This window comes from Podarcis melisellensis (assembly GCF_964234715.1).
Source record: "Podarcis melisellensis genome assembly, chromosome: 7".
NCBI lineage: Eukaryota > Metazoa > Chordata > Lepidosauria > Squamata > Lacertidae > Podarcis > Podarcis melisellensis.
In genome coordinates, this window is record NC_138539.1 from 25,058,184 (window position 1) to 25,079,466 (window position 21,283).

Sequence of the window (21,283 nt, forward strand, 5' to 3'; positions counted from 1 at the left end):
CTAGCAGACTTATATTGGTAAGACTTGTTTCTAGGTACATAGCGGATACATGCCTTACCTGCGTATGGCAGTTGAGCAGAGAACAACATTTTATCATTCGTTTTATCACCTGAAGAGAAATGGATATACCATTTTTAGTAAGTCAATAATGTATCCAATCATCTGAGATAATCATCTGATACTCCAGATACAACTAACCCTCCACAAAGCACTAAGCCTGCTACTTTTTTTGGCTGAAGCTAGAAATAATAAAGTAACAGAGCAAATATACCTGGCAACTATATCAATTAAACTTTTGCTCGACATGAATTTCTACAGGCTTCTGGTTTACCTAGAACTAGATTTCTTTGGCTCTGGAACTGCTCAGAGCCTAGGGAAACCCATCGACTGAACTTGTGTTATCAAACTTTGAAAACCAGAGCCCTATTTTATGTTGAAGCGGAACATCTTTTGCTTGTTCGCTGACATGTAACTCACCTGATCTGTATATACATCTGGCGGTACCATTTTGGTAAAGAAATCCGAACACACAGCTCCTGCCTGAAGATAGTAGTGAAGAGCAGCAGAGTACTGATTGGTTGCTGCATTGGGGAGAGAGCAATAAAAACACAAGCAGTAAATGCCACACTAATTCACTAAGCACTTATTTCAATTTCTATCCTGACTCTTTTGAAACAGCATGCAGTAGGTAGGATTAACTGAAGACAGCAGTAGTTAGTATTTATTATGGCAACTAAGGAAGCAAGGGTAAAAAACAAATTTTCAGTTAAGAGTCTAGTCCAGGCTTCCTCAAACTCTGCCCTCCAGATGTTTTGAGACTACAATTCCCATCATCCCTGACCACAGGTCCTGCTAGCTAGGGATCACGGGAGTTGTAGGCCAAAAACATCTGGAGGGCTGAGTTTGAGGAAGCCTGGTCTAGTAAGCCTACATTTCTGTACTGGCTGTGGAGAAAGAAGATTCCTTTCTGCATGAAAGTGCAGCTACAAACCTTTTATAATAATAATAAATAAAAAACCTTTATTGTCACTACACCACCACCTGTGTGCAGTGAAATTAAACCTTTTAAGCAGGCTGGTAACCTGTTTATTTTTGAAGCTGCTCTACAAGAAGAATGACTACTCATGAGACAGAATGCCCAACTTGCGATTCCAGGCATTGCTTCCGGAGGAGTCTCAAAAACTATTATTCACCAAATCTTTCCTTATATCTTATATAACAAGATATATGTGTGTGCGTGTGAAGACAGCCAGCAACACAAATGAAAGAGTGAGAGGAAGAAGTTCATTCAACTTACCAAAATAAATATCTGCTTGAATGATTAACCAGAAGTGATTATTTGAATTTACAGTCAGTGCATAACTGACCAACTCTTTCATAGTAACAGCTACAGCTTCAAAATCCACTGACTGCAAGCTGAAAAGACAAAACATTTTATAGCATTCGTCACCTACTTTTAAATTGAAAGTGTAGCGCTTAAATTTTAAAGACGTGATTAAACTCTCACATCATCATGCACTATTTAAACACATTTCCTGTGTAGGATTAAAGTACCCCAGGATCACAGAAATGCCACCATTTGGGCATGTTAAGTGTGATCAGGAAGAAGCAAGAGTGTTACAGCCAGGCTGCAGCATGAGCCACTTCATTTTTGTCTGCAGCTGGCGCAGAATTTGGCAGCCAGGTTGCTCACCAGGGCAAGTTGGTTTGAGCATATTACACTGATCCTGGCCTGAGTGCACTGGCTGCCATTTCATTTCTGGGCCCAAGTGTTGGTTTTGACCTATAAAGCCCTAAGTGGCTCAGGACTGCAATACCTCAAGGACTACCTCTCCCCATATAAACTGACCCAGACTCTGAATTCATCATCTGAGGCTCTTCTTTGTGTGCCTCCGCCACAGAGGGTGGCAACATGAGAAAAGGTCTTTTCTTATTAATATTGTACAGCCTTTTAAATGTGTTTGTGGAAAGGGGGGTTATTGATTTTTTTTTGTTTCTATTTCAACTAATTATTTGTGCTTTTATCTTGTATTTTGTGAACTGCCCTGAGATCTTTTGAAGATGGGTGGTGTGTACATCTGAAGAAGAATACAATCTCATTACAGTGGTCTAGTCAACACAGGAAAGAAGTCATGTGCAGTTTCCCACTTCATTAATTCTCCCATTCTCCCTCACCATTATCAGCCACGATTAAATAACTCTCTTTCCAACTGTTCAGAATGCATTTCACAGCCATTCCAACAAAACACCTCAACCAGGAGATACACAGAGCAGACAGGGATTCCATTATTGGTGTTCTACTGGCTCCAGGCTTATGGTGTACAGTTACCATCCTACAATGATGCACTGCCAAAACTGGCTTGAGCCACTCTAGGAAGGATGGGGAATTGCCCCATAACATTCCATATATATTCATTTGTCACAGTCTCTCCAGGCTGATCATTATCCAATTCCCCTAACAAACCCAGAGTCCTCCTCAGGCATCACCCGCTGTCACATAAGCTTTAAGAAAGGCTCGTTAACACATGAGAGCAGTTAGTCAAGCACAACCAAAAGGCATCAAGCCCTAAATATTTTAGATTTAACAAACAGACATTGCAGTCTGCGGGGAAAACAGAATGGGAGGTGTAGTTCCTTGCATAATTGACAGGAAAGCCATTTTATTCTTTAAAATGGAAGGCGCAGAGTTGTTCCTGTAAGACTGTTAAAATATAATTGCCGTTTTCGCTCCATAAGACGCACCTGACCATAAGACGCACCTAGTTTTTAGAGGACGAAAGGGGGGAAAGCCCCATTTTGGGGGATCAGCTCACAGTTGTGCAGCTTCTTTTGCAGAGGGGGAAATCCCTTTTTTGAGGATCAGCTCAAAGTTGTTGAGCTTACTTTGCAAAGGGAAAAAAATCCTGTTTTTATGGGGTTCAACTCACAGTTCTGTAGCTTCTTTAGGAAAGGAAAGGGAGCCTTTTCTACAGTTTCCTGACAGATAATCTAATCAGCCAGTCAGCAGAACATTCAACAATGGAGGCCTGGGCAAGGGGGCGGGGCCAGAAAGGGAGGCAGCGATCGACCACACATTCGCTCCACAAGATGCACAGACATTTCCCCTTACTTTTTAGGAGGAAAAAAGTGCGTCTCAAGGAGCAAAAAATACGGTAACAAAGACAACCATTGAAACAAGACATTCAGGACCAAGAAGCAATCTGCAGATCCACAGAAAAGCACATTTCACAATTATAATTGGAGCAAAAACCATTTTCTTACTTAGGAATGGATGATGGCCAAATAGAAATATGTTCTGCGGTAATATCATTCACAATGTCTTCCTAGAAGAGGAAAGAATATGATATGGGAAATGAGTCCGAGAGGCAGACATCAAAGTCAAATATTTATGATAAGAAGAGTACTGCACTTACCCGAACATTATGAAGCTTGACAAACAAAGATAATATTGTTGTCAAAACTAGAGGCTCCTATAGCGGAAAAACAAAAGTACATGATACAATGCTTCTTTTCAGTGTCAGGGAAATCCAGTTTTTCTTTGCAAACTTTCAAAATGCTTATACAACTTTGAAACAAAATCTATATACATAGCCTCTTAGATTACTGATAAGGATATTACATGTCATAGAAAATTATACAATTCACACACAGGTTAAGGCCATTTTGCAAGAGATGTATGTCACTTTGCATTTCTCAAGTCTAAATTTTAAAAATAGCTGCATGGCCTACGACGCACACTTGATTAAAACGACTGCCTTTCCAAATCTCACCAACATTTTAAAATATGGCACTGTACAGAACAGGTGTTCTTGCAGTTACTTGTGAAAATATATTTAAGTAACAATTCTTAAGTAAGTTACCCAAGCTATTTATCTGTAGGGCCACACCATAGCAAAAATTTATATGGCCAGCTGCATGTTTAGGGTTGGGCTAGTAGTATTCCTTCTATTCAGAACAGGGAGCTTGTTTTCTACCACTGCACTGTTGTTTCTAGACAGTCTGGTGCATATTATTGGTAATATACAATATATAGCTAAGCCTGGGTAGCCCAGAACATGGTGCTGATAATGCAAATGTTGCAGGTTTGATCCCCAGATGGTACAGCTGCATATTCCTGCATTGCAGGAATGAATGAAATTTGGTGATTCTCAGGGTCCCTTCCAACTCTACAATTCTGTAATTTTCATTCTATGTATTTCTCAGTTTGTGGAGTGAAAGGCAGCCTCTTTGTTAAATCAATGATAAAACAAGCAACCTAAACAATAGAGTCAATTTGAAAAAGGGGACTGTCCACTGAGCACACAGAAGTAGTCACCCATCTCTCTGGAGTTTGATTGATTTGCTTCAGTTTATTACATTTATTCTAGCATCTATCTGGAATTTGGCAAACTCATCCTGACAAAGGGGAATGCATCTCCTGTTACAACTCCCTTTGAACGAAGGATGAGGAAATAACACATTTCTCAAGAGAAAGATAATATCCGCCTGCAAAATATTTTCCTGCTACAATTGGTTTTTTTACTGGGTTAGTCCATTGCAAAAACTTTTAACTTCAAACTCACCCGCAACTTTTTGATAAAAGAGAGCAGCTCACTCCTAAATAATAGAAGACATGTGGTTACTGTTATCAATTATTTAAAGTAATTCATTATTTATATTTACTCAATTTATTTGTAAAAGGTTTTAAAAGCAAATTTTAATACAACAGGAACTACAATGTACAATCAACCATCAGACCTGAACCAAAATGCTGAAGTGTATCTTCAACCCAAGAACAGGGTGCTATAAACTCTAAGGGGCTCAAATAAGCAGGCCAGTTTACTCTTTCCCCTCCCCACCCTTGTATTCAATTAATCCTATGCAATAATTAATTTAATTAGAATCAATTTAGGGGTGGAGCAATGTTGTAGCTCTTCCTAATGTTGGCTACAGGTACACCCATGTTCAGAAGACACCTATTTTGGCTTTGAGTTGTATTTTTTTAAAAAAAACTATAGCAACTTACCTGTACATTATGCCCAACGTTGAGTCTCTCTGCTTTATTAAGCTCACTCTGCCATCATTCCCTCGTTTGTGTTGGTTGGTTACACTGCAGATCTGTACAACCACCTCCCAAAGGTCTTTCGCTGCCCGTCTACTTTCTTTGGGTCCAGGAAGATCTTTACATGTGGCAGCCAAAAGCTGTCCAAGCTAAGCAAAACACACCACCAAGAAGGAACAGTCAGTCTTTGAAAGCTCTCAAGGCACGCTGTTTCTTTTTCCAGCAATCTATGCCTGGTGACAGCTCGGAAATCAAATCTGGCAATGAAATCCTCAGCTACACAACCCAGAGACCTACTTCGGGGAAACCCAAAGTTGCTTGTGCATGTCCAGAATGTTTTACTCTTTTCTGGCAGCAGACAAACTCTTACACCTCATATAACACGTGCTTTTGGAATTTCAACAAGTTTAGCACATACCACATTTTGTGAATCTTTGTACTTTTGTCCATTTACTGTTTTTATGTTTCCCAATTTGAACTATCAAATGGTGATTTTCTTGAGTCAAAATGAGAGCACCCCTAAACATTATTTTAGAAAAAAAAGCACTGTGTGTACCGTATTTTTCGCTCCCTAAGACACACATGACCATAAGACGCACCCACCCAGTTTTTAGGGGAGGGGGAAGCAAGAAATAAAATATTCTGCACAGAGCATGTAAGCAGCTCTCGCTTTTCTTGCTTTAAACCTTTCCATCCCTCCTCCCGCTTCACTGAGAAGCCAGCAGAGCAATCTGCACAACTCTCACTGAAGCCAGCAGAGCAAGAGCGATAGTTGCGCAGCGCCTCTTGTTCTGCTGGCTTCCCAGCAAAGCAGGATGAGGGATGAAAGGGAGCCCTTACAAGGGAGCGCTGAGCAGAGCCCGGCAGCAGCTCTTGCTGACTTTTCCAGGTGGTGTGGGAAGGGACAGAGGGCAGCCCATCAGTCCCACCTTGCGGAAAAGCCCCCAAGAGCCACAAACACACTCCACGCGGCTCTTTAAAGGGAGCACTGAGCAGAGCCTCCCACCTGCATTCGCTCCATAACACACACACACATTTCCCCTTACTTTTTAGGAGGGAAAAAGTGTGTCTTATGGAGCGAAAAATATGGTATGTGTATATGTATATGTACAGGTGTATCTGTTGGTTTCCGCTTTCTTCTCTGTGCAGCGAAGTGCTTGTCACGAGACAGGTTGTTTACATTCCACAGAGTCTGTACTGTTGGGTTTCTCACGGGAACGGGAGACTGGATGTGACGTACACTGGTTTCCTGTTTTTTCACTGCTCTTTGCAGTTTCAGTTTGTGATTCTCTCCGTGCTTTAGAGGAGAGATGACGCTTTCTCTGCTCCGGCAGAGGGAAAATGTTTTTCTGTAACTTACCAGCTTTGAACTGTAAATAAAGTAGTATAGAGCATGTTGGCACATACTTCTCATCATTCCGCTGTGCACTGGACACTGCTTATCCCCAACATTTGGTTATGGGCCCAGAAAAACGCAGTGTTTTGAGGATGGACTCCAGAAGTCGGGCTCCTGGTACCAGGTGAAGACTATCATGAGACCTACTCACCCACAGTGAGGTATGAGAGCATTAGGCTTATGCTCAAGCTAGCTGTAGAAGAAAATCTACACATTAGTCACCATGATGTGAATACAGCTTTTCTGTACGGATCTCTAGATGAATCACTTTATATGCTTCCACCTGATGGCGTACAGGTAAAACAGGGATTTGTTTGTGCTCTGAAAAAGTCCCTTTATGGTCTCAAACAAAGTGCACGGTGTTGGCACACAAAACTCACTGAAGTATTGTTTTCTCTAGGTTTTCAGCAAGGGAAAGCTGATCCATGTGTATTTGTCAAAGAGGAGGGGCAAAAGAAACTGTATTGTTTGTTTTATGTTGATGATCTTTTATTCTTTTGGAAAGATGTCACAATGTTCAATAACCCCCCAGCTCAACTAAAAGAGCACTTTGACATGAAAGATCTTGGTGAGGTAAACAACTACCTATCTCTGGAAATAGAGAGAGATCAAGATGGTAACATTCTAGTACACCAGTCACGGAAAATTGCTGATGTGTTAAGCAAACTAAACCTGATGGATGCTAACCCTGTGGACACACCGATGGTAACAGGTTATCAGGTAGATGACACTGAAGAAGCATTTTCTGACACTACACTGTACAGAAGTGTGCTAGGCAAGCTAAACTTCATTGCCAGATGTTCAAGACCTGACATTGCTGTTAGCTGTAATTTGCTAAGCAGACAAGTCAACAATCCTACTGTTAAGGATTGGAAAGCTCTGAAACGCATAGCGCGGTATTTGAAAGGCACTATGCATTACAGACTGAGATTTAACAATCAGAAGTCTGGTGGTCTTGAGATATTTGCAGATGCAAGTTTTGGAAGTGACACTACAGACAGGAAAAGTACGTCTGGAGTTTGCTATAAGTACAATCAGGGTCTATTTGATTGGTCATGCAAGAAGCAAACAACAGTTAGCTTAAGTACTTGTGAAGCTGAACTGAATGCACTGTCTTATTCACTTAAAGATTGTGAATGGTTGTTACAATTGTGCAAAGACATGAAAATTCCTGTCAAATGTCCAATCCAGGTTTACCAGGACAACAAAGCATGTTTGGCTTTGCTGAATTCTGAAGGTTGTAAGCAAAGCACGAAGCACTTGCAATTGAAGTTGCAACATGCTAGGGAACGTATTCAGAAGGGACTCGTAACGGTGTCCTATATGCCAGGTAATGAAATTCCTGCTGATGTATTGTCCAAGATTGTATCAAGGGATCAACACTGTACCTATGTGCAGAAGTTGGGTTTGTACTGATATTGTACGAACACGCTGCCCAGAGATGTTCACAGAAAGGGGGAGGATGTTGGTTTCTGCTTTCTTCTCTGTGCAGCGAAGTGCTTGTCACGAGACAGGTTGTTTACATTCCACAGAGTCTGTACTGTTGGGTTTCTCACGGGAACGGGAGACTGGATGTGACGTACACTGGTTTCCTGTTTTTTCACTGCTCTTTGCAGTTTCAGTTTGTGATTCTCTCCGTGCTTTAGAGGAGAGATGACGCTTTCTCTGCTCCGGCAGAGGGAAAATGTTTTTCTGTAACTTACCAGCTTTGAACTGTAAATAAAGTAGTATAGAGCATGTTGGCACATACTTCTCATCATTCCGCTGTGCACTGGACACTGCTTATCCCCAACAGTATCTATATCTATATGCAATCTATATCTATATCTAGACGAGTTAAAGCAAATGTTGTTGAAAAATAAAGTTCCATTAATTTGGGAAGCATTTGAACAGAATAACAGGTAAGGTCTGGAGACAGCTTAGAATTTATACAATTTCAAATGCATTGGTAGTCAGTTCCAAAACATGCCTTACCTTCACGTAAGGATTGGTTTGAACCAGCGGCAGAGGAACTTGCATAGTTAAGTACTCATTCTCCTTCCAATTCAACAAAAAGGCAACGCATTCTTCTGCTACAACTTGTCGAAGTGGAATATCTAAAACAATATTTTTAAAGAGCAACTGATTAGATACTTTTAACATCTTATATGTTTACAAGCATACAATGTTTATTTGTTTGAGAAAATTTATATACCGCGTTATTGTACTCAAACCTTTAAGCCGTTTGTTTACAAGAAACGTTAACATTATCATTAAGAAGTTAAAACATTTAAACATAATTAAAATTGACAGCACAGCAAATAAGATTGAAGTGCATCAATGTTACTTCAGCATCCTGTTGACATCTTCACCCCAAGCACCAGGACTGGAGAATACAGGTAAAATCATTCACTCTGATTACAAGCTAATATCTATCAGTTGTGGAGTATTTCCCCTCCTCTGATCCTAAGCTTCTGAAGAAGTTTTCTCACATAATTAGCCAAGCATTCTTACCAGGAACCCTCATTTCTAAGTAACCTCGAACTCTGCTGATCAGGTTAGAGGGGGGTGTTTCTCCCAAAAGCCCTGCTCCTGCTTCATGGGAATAAATGTCCAAAAGTAGCACCTCGTTCAGCATCACTTGGCGTAGCTTTGGAGAAAACTCTGTCACAAGTTCAAGGCAAGCGGCAAAAAGCTGTTTTGCATGGACAAAATCCTGTAATAATAATAATTTTTAAAAAACAGGGTGAGGAGTTTGCCTATTTCTCTTCTAGTTGCACGTAGAGTGGGGTTTTTTGGGGGGGACGATGACAGTAGCTACATTCATGTACAGTGGTACCTCGTGTTAAGTACTTAATTCATTCCGGAGGTCCGTTCTTAACCTGAAGCACCACTTTAGCTAATGGGTCCTCCTGCCGCCGCCGTGCCGCCGGAGCCCAATTTCTGTTCTTATCCTGAAGCAAACTTCTTAACCTGAAGCACTATTTCTGGGTTAGCGGAGTGTGTAACCTGAAGCGTATATAACCTGAAGCGTATGTAACCCGAGGTACCACTGTACTACAACAAAAAGTCCAGAGTACTGTAATAAAACATTTAGCCTACAGAAGCACATAATGCAATACACTTGCTAAAGTGGTGGTTTGTTTTGGTGGAGGCAAAGGGAATAATTAAATTCCACACTCATGATTTTGGTTGCTGCTAAGAAGGCTGGGATAAAAATCAATGGTGTCCATGCCCCCATACCCTGTGGAGATCACTGTGCTGCATCATGACTGTCTATCACATGACTATCTCCATCCTCTCTTAAAGGGCTAGTAGGCTTTTTAAATTATTACTTTGAACCACAGAAACTGAAATCAACCCATAGAAAATAAGGAAAGTCAAAGTAGTAGGTTTTTAAATATCTAAATATTGCATGGAGCACAATGTTTTCATGCTCACAATTGCCTTGCTCTGCGCAGCAATGCAGGCTATGGAGTCAGCTACACCTCTTTCTCAGTTGTGAGAACAGATCTGCCCAGAAAAGGCACCTTCCAGAGCACCTATTGCTGATATACAGTGGGAAACCCACCCACAAACCTATCCCACCCCAATTGAAAGGCCAGTAGTCTTCAGGCAAAAGGAACATGGAGCAAATTAGGCGCACAGCCTAAAATTACGACAGTCAGCTACACTTCCCTCTCATAACGCTGGTGGCTTTATGTGCAACTCAAATATGCCATTTGGGCCCTAAGACCAAGACACTGGAAATTGCAGTGAAGGGAACAACCATGGCGAATAGGAAAGTGGCACATCTTTTTTTTAAAAACCCACATGCTTAATCTCCAACAACATAATACTCAGTCCTAGTAATAGTTATTAGTAGCATTCCACAATGTTAATTGGCAAGATTCTAATTAGCAAGATAATGATTACCTCACCTTGACTGTACTGCAGTGTAGCCCCTTTGCCATAAGGATGTAGACCAAATCCCTGGTCAAATTATCTTTGATCCCTAGGATTACATTGCCGTAAACATTTGGCACTTCCCACTAAGAAAAAGAAACAACACAGAAATCAATAACTGTAATATAGCTCACATATAAACAATTTTCCGTATTTTTCCATGTATTAGACGAGGTTTTATGACTCAAGAATCATCTCAAAAAAACTGGGGTTGTCCTATACACAGATAACACAGCCTGCCAGCTGGTTGGTGGGTGCCCAATTCCCTCCCCCATGCTGCTGTGGGAAGCATGTGCTCTAAGGAACTTACTCTGCCTGCAGTGGTGTGTGGGGAGCGGCTGCCCCCTAGCAACAGCCCTACTGGGGTGATTGTGCTCATGCAATTCCCCCTAAAAAAAGCTCAACAACTTTGGGCCATCTCCCCTCATTTTCTTTAAATTTAGTCCCCCCAAATAGGGGCCATCTTATACATGGGGGTGTCTTATAAACGGGAAAATACGGTAGTCAAAAAATTAAAAGTACCTTGTTAGAAACTGTCCAGAACTGGCGTTCTGATGTCATGCCATGCAATTCAATTAAAATTTGGCGGATCCTCCAGGGATCGGCTGATAATATAAGCTGATGTTCAAGCTGACCAATATTCACACTTGCTGAGGCTGGAAGAGAAAGTATCACGGAGGTCAATGAGCAACTTATTATATTGAGTTTTCCCTGAACCAAGCTATAACTAACTGGCGGCAACAGAGAAAAGATTGACATTTTTAAGAAAAGATGGATCAACTAAAGATGCTTTTATTTTACACCAAAATGAAATCACTTTAATTAATGCTATCCACCATATAAATGTTTGAATGTACAGTGCTAATGTCATTGCCATACGTAGACACAGACATACACAGGAACCTTCAAGGGTCATCAAGACTCTTTGTAGTCATAGCCCTCAGGACACATTAATTTTGGATTCCCTAAAAACGTTACACTTCTGTACCTACCACCCACACATCCACACTGTGTTTGGTCACAGGGAAAATGAAAATTCTGCACTGGGTTACAACAATAAACGAATAGACTCTTGGGCTCGATAAATAGTCTCAAAGAGAATCTCAGTCTCAGAAATACGGCATGACAGCAATATCCCACTGTTTCACATAATGCCCAAGATGATGCCTCTTTCCTGCTCTAAGCTCTCCAACTCAACTCCCAAGTAAATTTGGGTCATCCTAGCTGCAGCTCAGAAAGCCATGTAAGTCCAATTCTGTGCCTCCCTGAATTAAGCTGGGAAGGCAAGCAGAAAGATCTCTTTCCTGCTCCCAGGAGCACCTTGAGAGATTATATGCTTGGTTTGACCACTCTCATTTCTGCCCTGAAGGGCCAGTAGCTCTTAAAGCAAAAGACAATAGCACCATCTTCACAACCTAGCACCGGCTAGTCCCATTATCTTAACTCTTTCAAGCCAGAGCACAGCAAGCAACAGTACTCTACTGGCTACAGGTGTGCAGTTTAGATTTTTCACTCAGATGCTTGCCAGGGAGATACCTATCACAGACTGAGTAGTGAACTGCAGGCCTGTAGATATCCCATATTGAGCTGGAACCCCTAGCACCTGGTAGTCAGAAGTGCATGGCTTCTGAATATGCAGGTTGCAATGTTAGCCGATTACTTCTTCGCTCAGGGCTTAACTTACTGCAGGACTCTCATTTGTCTTCAGAAAAAAAGCTATCAAGGAATATTTTAAGGGGGGGGGAATAACCTGGAATATCATAAAATGAAGTTATAGGCTTAGTGCCTAAGTTGACTCGAGGCGACCTTTTCCTCATTTGATCAATAAGCAGCTTTCGTTCATCATCTTTCAGCAATGCTATGAAGAGCTCATGGGAGGAAATCATGAAGACAAGTTGAAGGTCTTCCAAACCCAAACAGAGATTTCTGTAAAAAAACAATCAAAGGTCTCATTAAGCAAAGATTAGCAGAAAGAGAAGTTGCAGCACTTTGTGTAGTTTGTAGTGGCATGACATTTGGAATATACATTCAAATATGTTTTTAAACAAGGGGCTATTCACTAATCACTGCGTTTACAGTGAATCATGCCAGGTGTCCAACTGACCACATGAGAAAGGTAGTTGTTGAGACACTGATATCTTGTGTAGCAACGGCTAAGGAAATCAGCAGGTCTTAATTACAACTGCCTTTTGAATCACCTACCTAGAGTGGATCATGGCAATGAACAAAAAGCATTCTACGTAAGAGTTATTTAGCTTAGGTTTGACCACGAATTACACCAGCAGTTATCACCCCACCTTTTAGAAGTGGCACATGTGGGAATTTGTTGAAGCTGAGAAAACGTCTGAGGCCTATTTAGCTTACAGACAAACACTATTATGCTGTTTCTTCCTTGGTACCAATGATATCTTAGGACCTGATATACTTAGCACTTAACTACTTCCCTGAATGAAAGATACTAATCACCTTTTTAAGAAGGACTGCAAGTAATCTAATATTGCATACTTACTTCAGAAAATAGGCCATTTTCCTTTTTGAGGATTCTGAAGCACTTTCTACTTGTATTGATTTTGAACATACCTGCAAAGTTGAAATACTGAATTGAGCTTTAGTGAAAAATTAAGTAAGCTTAAAACAAAAACAAAAGCACACACATTTGTTTTTTCATATTGCGTATACTCCTTCAGAAAATATACATTTTCATAAGCTCCCTCAAAAGAGTATGCAAAAGAGGAGTAATAAAGATAGCATGCTAGCCACTGAGGGAAAAAAACATTCTAACAACAGCGATATGAAATGTTATAAGATCCCAGATGGATTTAGTGGTTCATGAGTACAGCACCTCTACACAAATGCAGCCCTGCATGCTACTGAATGTCTGAATCAATCCCATGAAAGAGCAGATATTTACCTGAAGTATTTGTCAAGGCAGACCTAAAGCTAGCCAGCAGATAACCTTTTCACATTCATAACATTAGTTCATTTGGGTGAGGGCAATCTGAAAACATACTGTGTATTGTGGCTTCCACATGCTGGTTGTGTACCTTCTGAAGCAGTTAAGTGTATACACTCAATTGTCTGATAACTCTAACCAATAATTAAATGGTAAGGAGATGTATCTAGTCAACCAATCTGCTACCCAATACCATAACTGAACGGCTAATGATTTCATAGACACAAAACTAAGTAACACATATTTTAAAAGTATGTAGCACCCATTAGTTCAGATGCAACACTGAAAAGCATAGCACTTAAAAAGTGCATTAGGATCAATAAGCTGTATTCAGTAGCTTTAAAAAGCAACTTAGAAAACAGTTTAAGCAGATATGCCTAAAACTGAGGACAATTCCATACCTCTAGGAGAAAGTCTATTTTTTCTTTGGTGGGTCTAAGAAACAGCTGGTTAAAGTGGACACCGACTGGTCGGCCTTGCATTACATCACAAACACTGTTGCACACACACACCTTGAAACATATTTCTTCCAAGACATCATTCCTAGAAAAATATGGAAAGTTCACATGCTGTTAGAAGAAAAGCACATAAAAAGGACACAAGGGACAGTTCTTACACTCCAGAATGCAGCTTGACTGCCCAGAAGGGGCTACTGCAGAAGCAAGTTTGAGAAAGGTATTGATGATGGACAGTAAGATATGGGGCAAACAATTCATCCTTCGCATTCCAGCCATTCTCTTGTTTGTTTGATTTATTTCATAAAATTTATGCACTTGAATGGTAAAAAACCTCAAAGCCCATTTATCATCAGGATAGAAAAGAGAGATTATGAATGATGACTAGATACATCAGGACTGTGGATAGAAATACACCAGGGGTCAACAACCTTTTTCAGACGTGGGCTGGTCCACCGTCCCTCAGACCATGTGGGGGGCTGGAGTATATTTTTTGGGGGGGGGAAATGAACAAATTCCTATGCCCCACAAATAATCCAGAGATGCATTTTAAATAAAAGGACACATTCTACTAATGTAAAAACACCAGGCAGGCCCCACAAATAACCCAGAGATGCATTTTAAATAAAAAGACACATTCTACTCATGTAAAAACACAGAGATTCCTGGACCGTCTGCAGGACGGATTGAGAAGGCGATTGGGCCGCATCCGGCCCCCGGGCCTTAGGTTGCCTACCCCTGATATACACACTCACTCTAAAACTTGTCAGCCAGAACACGAAAGAACTAGGAAATTTCTTTATCTCGGTGCCTTGATTCCTTTTATATCGTGTCACAGCAGGCTACTTCCCTGGAATCACCCAATTTTGCATCTCCTTGCTTTTGGCGTATAAAAACTTTTCCATCTTAAATCTGCACACTTCAAGTCAGAAGATTCTACACACTTGCAAGTCTGGGATATAACACAGTCAGGCTTAAGCACCCAAGAAGGGCACAGAGCAGGCCTGTTGAGGTGTGTAGTCTGAGAAGAGAGAGTATGGTCTAGGGAGAGTCTTGAGGTCAGCATTTGGCCCCTGTGCCTGTGGTTCCCTAACCCTGACCTAGATAGCAATGACAAGGGTACATTATATTCAAGTACTCCTAGGTGACACACATTAAGTATATGCTTCACTGGAATATGCTGCCAGGTGATATGTTTCTCCCTTCTGTCAGGGAAGCTTTTAATGTTTGACAGACTATTTTTTCATATTCACTCTTGCATTCCAGAGGGAATCCAAACCTTGCCCCATTAACCATATGTAGCAGTAACACGTTTGCAGTGGCAGCTCTTCTGTGCCTGAAAGGATTGCTTGTACACCCATAATTTAGTCCCCTAAAAATTGTTCCTCAATGAGGCAACATAAAATACAGCTTCTTAACTCTTTTTTTGGAAGAAATAAAGACAGAAAGTGTATGCTTCAAACCTAGTTGTGTTTTTTTTTGGGGGGGGGAATTCCTCAAATGCATTCAGAATGCTTACAAGTTAGCCCAGCACTGAACCAATGAAACATTTTAATTCTTTTCACACTAAGGGAATAGTAGGGATCACCTAGGATTATTCAATTCCTGCTTGAAATGCTGTTCTAATAATGAAAAGCAAGTAGTTCAACATTTTAAAAATAATATGAACTACAAGCAAATCAGGCCAAATTACCTCAGAGTTTTAAGTTGTCAGCCATGAGCTGAAAGTACCAACTGGCTTGGGAACTGGACCGAGCCAACCACTCGGAAATCTATACCTTCTGCCTGGCCTTAACTGTTAAGCAACGTGTGCATCGGAATGATTCATTCAAGTTATTTCTCACCCTTGTTGAGCTTTCTGGGAGAGTTCCCTGAGAACTGATTGCCTGAACTGAACGGGTAAACTGGGTGTTCGGTTATCTTCAAGGAAAATCTTCACTAATTCCTGAAGTACATGCAGAGAGAAGATGAATCAGTTTGACAATATATGGCATTTGGCCCAACACCAAGACGGAATAGTTTCAAAGTTAGCTGGAACCAGTTTACTGGATACTGCAACAACAACTCAACTTATACAGATATTAAATTAACTTATACAGATGTGAAATGTTATTTTTCATTGTTTTGAACTTAAAAACATGTCAATATATAAAACGTGCTGCGAAAATCAGAATATGAAAAGGTTTTAAAAGTATGATGAACTTCTTTTTTGTTATTTATGTAACCAATTGATTACAATACAAAATTAAAAGTGACAGCTTTGGTTCTATCTGGTTTTTATTCTCAGGAGAATAACAATTCCTATATACAGCAGACTACTTAATAATATTCTGCTTACAACTAATAATATACTAGAGGAATAGGGACGTGGGGGGCACTCTGGTCTAAACCACTCTGCTCTGTCCCAGTTCTGCCAACTTAGCAGTTTGAAAGCATGCCAGTGCAAGTAGATAAATAGGTACTGCTGCGGTGGGAAGGTAAACAGCGTTTCCATGCGTTCTGGCTTCTGTTAAGGTGCACCAGATGTGGTTTAGTCATGCTGGCCACATGACCTGGAAAGCTGCCTGTGGACAAACACCGGCTCCCTCAACCTGAAAAGCAAGATGAGCGCTGTACCCCGTAGTTGCCTTTGACTGGAATTAACCACCTAGGGGTCATTTATTGTTTACCTTTTTACCTTACTTGAGGAATAAACAAGCAGACTAATATAAGGATCACATGATGTGCAATTCAAGCTTTACCTGATAATTGCCAGATCTTAAACAGCTATGGATTTGACTGTAAGGAGTTGATGGCTGTGAAGTATTGTCAGAAGGTGCAAGAACTCCACAAGCTTGGCAGTAACCAGCTAACCTTTTTTCATCTATGATGCAATGAAGAGAAGAGCCAATCTGTAAGAAATATCCAATTTGTATCAGTAACTTTAAAATAATTCATTATTTAAGACAAATGTCTTCAAAGGCTATATATGATGAAATCATTTCCTAAATGTATATACATTATGCATTGCATGTTTGAGTGGGGTCATTACATGTTGCAATGGAAAACTCAGTTTTCTTGTACTTAAGACAAAGGATCAGAAAACCCAAATAGGTAAACCCAAATAGCTCACAAGATATATCTTATTAAAGTGAGAACTAGATCACATTGCATGAATGTGAAATATTTGGTTACACATGCACAAACTGAAATGAGCTATCTATTGTTGAATGACTTACCTTTGAAATCAGTTCCTTGGTTCTAAAAAATTTCTCTCTGGCATTTCCATAAAGAGCAGAATCTGTGGAACCTTGCTGAAAATAGATGGCACCTAAATCATAGCAGACCTGAAACACAAACAAGCAGAATTTCTTTCAAAATTATACTTTGTTTCTTACACCGTGGGAACATAAATCTATGTTGAAAGTGCAGGATATAAATTATCCAAACAAACAAAACTATGGTAGATATATAAAATCTCTGTGTCTGCCACAATCTTTGAGAAAAGCTTGAAGGAGAAGGTTGACTATAATCACGAGTGTTGAAGACTCTGTGGTACATATTTGGTTAAATATGTGTTTTCCTTCTGCTTCCAACAATTGGAAAATATCCAAACTGAATTTAGTAATAATTGGGAAAGGAACACAGGCCTAGAGATAATTGTGAGACTCCATACTTGAAGCTTACTTTTTGTAAACCACTTTGAGGTTGTTGTTTTTAAAAAAAATACACATTCAAGTGATATATACATTTTATGAAATAATTAAATATGAAATAAGCTTAGAAGCCACAGGTAAATCAAGGAAGCCTGAATATAGAATAATAGTGGTGCTTCAAGGCACCATGAATTGCATCCTAAGCACCACCATTTCAGCAGCCATGCTTTAAGGCAAAATGTCTGGCATACCTGACAGTGCAGTTCCTCAGCACTGATGTTGAATCCCGCTGTGGAACTCTCTGTTTCTCCATTAACCGCACCAGGTTCCATGGCTAGCAAATCTAGAGTCCGTATTGTGTGAATATAAAGATCTTTATTTAATTTGAGTGCTCCTTCTAAGACCAGAATGGAATCAGCAGCCTGTTCTTTTAGCTGTAATGACCGAAAGAAATGTATGTATCCAGTTATTATTGCCACTTATTTATTCAATGTGTTCATTATATTTAGAATATTTAGCAGAAAGTTCTCCTTCACTCCATAAGCAGCATAGGATCTTATCAACTTAGTTAACCCCAAACAATAACCCTTTAATTTGCTTCCGGTTCAGATTATCTTGCACACTTCAGAAGTAACATCACAGTCCTAAACATGCTCACTCAGAAGCATGTCCTACTGAATTCAATCACAATCTTCAACCAGGCCTCTGGCTGATTAAACTTATACACCAACTTTAAATGTGCCTGTGAGAAGGGAAGATTATTGTTGCTTTTGTTTCAATTATTTACTTGTGTTTTTATTTTGTATTTTATTCTGTGAACTGCCCTGGCATCTTGTGACGAAGGGTGGCAAATAATTTTAATAAATAAATATAAATATGAATGAATGAGTGAATAAGACCAGTAACTTGTGAAAAGAGCCTGGCCCTTTCTTCCTGTGCTTTTGTGGCCTAGTTCCTTCCACCACAATACACATACGTGAGAAAATTTCCTTCGGGGTGGGGAGCTGCATCTGTCCAGCAGACCAGATCATGTCCCAGGTAGAGTTTGACGGGTCCATCAAGTGACCTCACAAATGACACCAGGTGATCTTTTAGCCCAAAGTCATCTCCAGAAGCCCCCTTTAAAGCACTATTTCACACAGCGCTTTGCATAGGGTTTTACAGACACTGCGAATCAGCTAACCCCCGAGACAGGTTTTTATCTATCCCATACCTGACATCGTATATGACACAAGGTGTAGGAGCAGGTGGGAATGACTTAGCCAAAATGACCTGGCAGGCCAAATTAGGCCCATGGGTCAGAGGTTCTCCACCCTGACCTCCTTGAACAGACTCTTTCTTATAACATGGACCCGGAATTAGACCACAAATAGGAGGGCACCAACAGGGTCACAGGAAAGTTACAAGAAAGATGGCGACTACGATACAGCAGCGGTGAGAAAACCTCCTTAAAATCTTAAATTGTTACCTACATAAGCTAATTAACTGAACTGAAGACAGTAGCTGCATGATAATCCAGAGGGGGGAGTTTACATTCAGCCTATATGCAGACTTACAGTTGTCTGAAGTGTAAAGGTAAAGGTAAAGGGACCCCCGACAGTTAAGTCCAGTCGCAAACGACTCTGGGGTTACGGCACTCATCTCGCTTTACAGGCCAAGGGACCTGGCGTTGGTTTGCTCCGCAGACAGTTTTTCTGGGTCATGTGGCCAGGATGACTAAGCCACTTCTGGCGAAACCAGAGCAGCACACGGAAATGCCGTTTACCTTCCCACCAGAGTGGTACCTATTAATCTACTTGAAATTTTGAGGGTGCTTTCAAGCTGCTAGGTTGGCAGGAGCTGGGACCAAGCAACGGGAGCTCACCCTGTCGCAGGGATTCGAATCGCCAACCTTTTGATCGGCAAGCCCAAGGCTTGATTGTTTAGACCACAGCACCACCCACATCCCAGTTGTCTGAAGTATAGGCCTCCCTGAAAGGAAATTATTCAGTATTCTTGGAAGATAAAGCCGGCAGTAGTCAAAACACGCCCAAGCCGCCCAAGCAGCTTCAACTACTAATGCTGATAAGAGGTTGCGGGAGGTTCAACTCACTCAAAAACAACAATAGTGTTTCTAGAGTAAACCTATGCTTAATTAAGCCGGCTGCTCCGTAATTTTCAATCGCCCCCTGACCAGTCTGGCACACTAACTGGTGGGAAGGATAATCAGGGGGCCAAACAAACTGTTTAGAGAAATTGAGGACTACTCCCCTCCCCTCCACAGCTCAACAGTTTAAGATCAGGATTTCCGCCCCCCCCCCCCAGCATGTCTTGCTATGTCTGCACAAGTCCTCTTTCATAATCGCTTTGCAGTGCTAGCTGAAGTACATGGAGATTTGGCACAGAAATGGAAGCAAGAAGAGCTACCTACGCTAGATGAATGGAGAATGAAGATGATGGACTATGCAGAACTTGATAGATTGACGGGAAGGATCTGAAATCGACGAGATCAGAGATTGGGAAAAGTTTATAGAATAAACACATAAACTAAGTGATAATCAAATAATGCTTGTAAGCTTTAATGAAGCTCTGTGAGAAGAAATATTAGAATGTGAGCAAAAATAATAACTAATTTATAAAAATAATTGAAATAAGATCTTAGAAATGTGTAAGAAATTAAGAAGGGAAGGAGTATCAGTCAAGTTGAGGGAAGTTATATATATATATAATGAAGTACATGGAGATTCATATGAAGATCCTATCAGCATTATCGGGGAGCCCAACAGCAATCATAATAAGGCAAATTCAGAACCCCAGAAGGCTGAGACGAACCTGAGTGCTACTCAGGAGAACCCAGCTGAGCTGATTCTAATCTGATTCTAATGACAGCTAAAACAATTGATTTGTCAAACGCTGAACTTACTACATTCCAAAATGGATATTTTGATCAGTAAGGTCAAGGGGACACTCAGTAGGGAGATCTACTCGAGTTGTCACAGGGTTTCAAAGGTACCTCCTCTAACGCCCCACGAGCTAAGGAGATAAACAAAAAACAAAACAAAACAAAAGAGTCCCAAACCTTGAGAGAACTCAAGCCAGAAGTCTGGCAGTGGAATGTAAGAGCAGCAACATTTAGTGCTGCAAGCAAACCAAGTCAGCCTTACAATATGCACCTATAAAGGCAGATTCCTACCTTGGTCCACATTTCTATCAGCTAAAAGAGTCTCTGATCTGCCCTAAACAAACACAGAAAGTTTTACTATCTTTCAGGAGTCCCAGTATCCTGACAATGTTACAACATGCCAAGTCTATGCTGTCTGATATGGGAGTTTTTCCAACACAAGCTTTTAAAAAATTTGACTATATTGCCATTATTAGATAACCCTAAAGCAGCTGGCCATCACAACAACAACAGGACACCAATAAGGAGAATTCAAAATAGCCTAAGCAGCCCCCCCTCAGAGGATCTGATCAAGTACCTGGAATCAGAAGATTTAACCAAAGACAACTGCAACTGGGAGGAGAATTTGAAATGCTCTTTTAAAAACCTCCCAATGGAAGAGCAACAAGGGATTATCGGAAGGCTTGAACTTTTGAAATCTAGTCTTTTAAAGATTTCTGCAGAGTTCAAAGTTCCTACAACATACCCAATCAATTTTCAATCCAAGGAGTCTTCACAAAAACCCATTATCCTCAATACCACCCACACAAGGAACTATTCATCAAAATATGAAACAACACAAGCACACTCCAGTCCCCTTCGGCAAGCAACATCTCTGATTCGGTGGGGGGGGGGGGAACGTTACACTGAGGCAGGTATGGTCACAACATCTGCCTGGCTCTCAATGAGGGAGTTTGAGGATCAGGAATTGGGTTCACCACATAAGGCAGTAGCATCAC

At 40.7% G+C, this 21,283-nt stretch overlaps 1 protein-coding gene across 3 annotated transcripts in view; it reads right to left on the reverse strand.

The window, feature by feature from the left end:
• The window catches only part of INTS8 (integrator complex subunit 8), a 29,066-nt gene that overhangs the window by 1,205 nt on the left and 6,578 nt on the right, over positions 1 to 21,283 (reverse strand). For all 3 annotated transcript variants that reach the window (XM_081919695.1, XM_081919693.1, XM_081919694.1), the window contains exons 7-24: positions 17,656 to 17,838; positions 16,988 to 17,095; positions 16,511 to 16,660; positions 15,614 to 15,714; positions 13,716 to 13,857; positions 12,871 to 12,941; positions 12,112 to 12,287; positions 10,884 to 11,017; positions 10,337 to 10,447; positions 8,931 to 9,132; positions 8,412 to 8,533; positions 5,006 to 5,190; positions 4,563 to 4,596; positions 3,414 to 3,470; positions 3,262 to 3,323; positions 1,298 to 1,416; positions 478 to 581; positions 59 to 109 (exon numbers count right to left, since the gene is read on the reverse strand). In XM_081919695.1, coding sequence (XP_081775821.1) covers positions 59 to 109; positions 478 to 581; positions 1,298 to 1,416; positions 3,262 to 3,323; positions 3,414 to 3,470; positions 4,563 to 4,596; positions 5,006 to 5,190; positions 8,412 to 8,533; positions 8,931 to 9,132; positions 10,337 to 10,447; positions 10,884 to 11,017; positions 12,112 to 12,287; positions 12,871 to 12,941; positions 13,716 to 13,857; positions 15,614 to 15,714; positions 16,511 to 16,660; positions 16,988 to 17,095; positions 17,656 to 17,838 — 2,112 coding nt within the window. The remainder of the gene's footprint in view (positions 1 to 58; positions 110 to 477; positions 582 to 1,297; positions 1,417 to 3,261; positions 3,324 to 3,413; positions 3,471 to 4,562; positions 4,597 to 5,005; positions 5,191 to 8,411; positions 8,534 to 8,930; positions 9,133 to 10,336; positions 10,448 to 10,883; positions 11,018 to 12,111; positions 12,288 to 12,870; positions 12,942 to 13,715; positions 13,858 to 15,613; positions 15,715 to 16,510; positions 16,661 to 16,987; positions 17,096 to 17,655; positions 17,839 to 21,283) is intronic.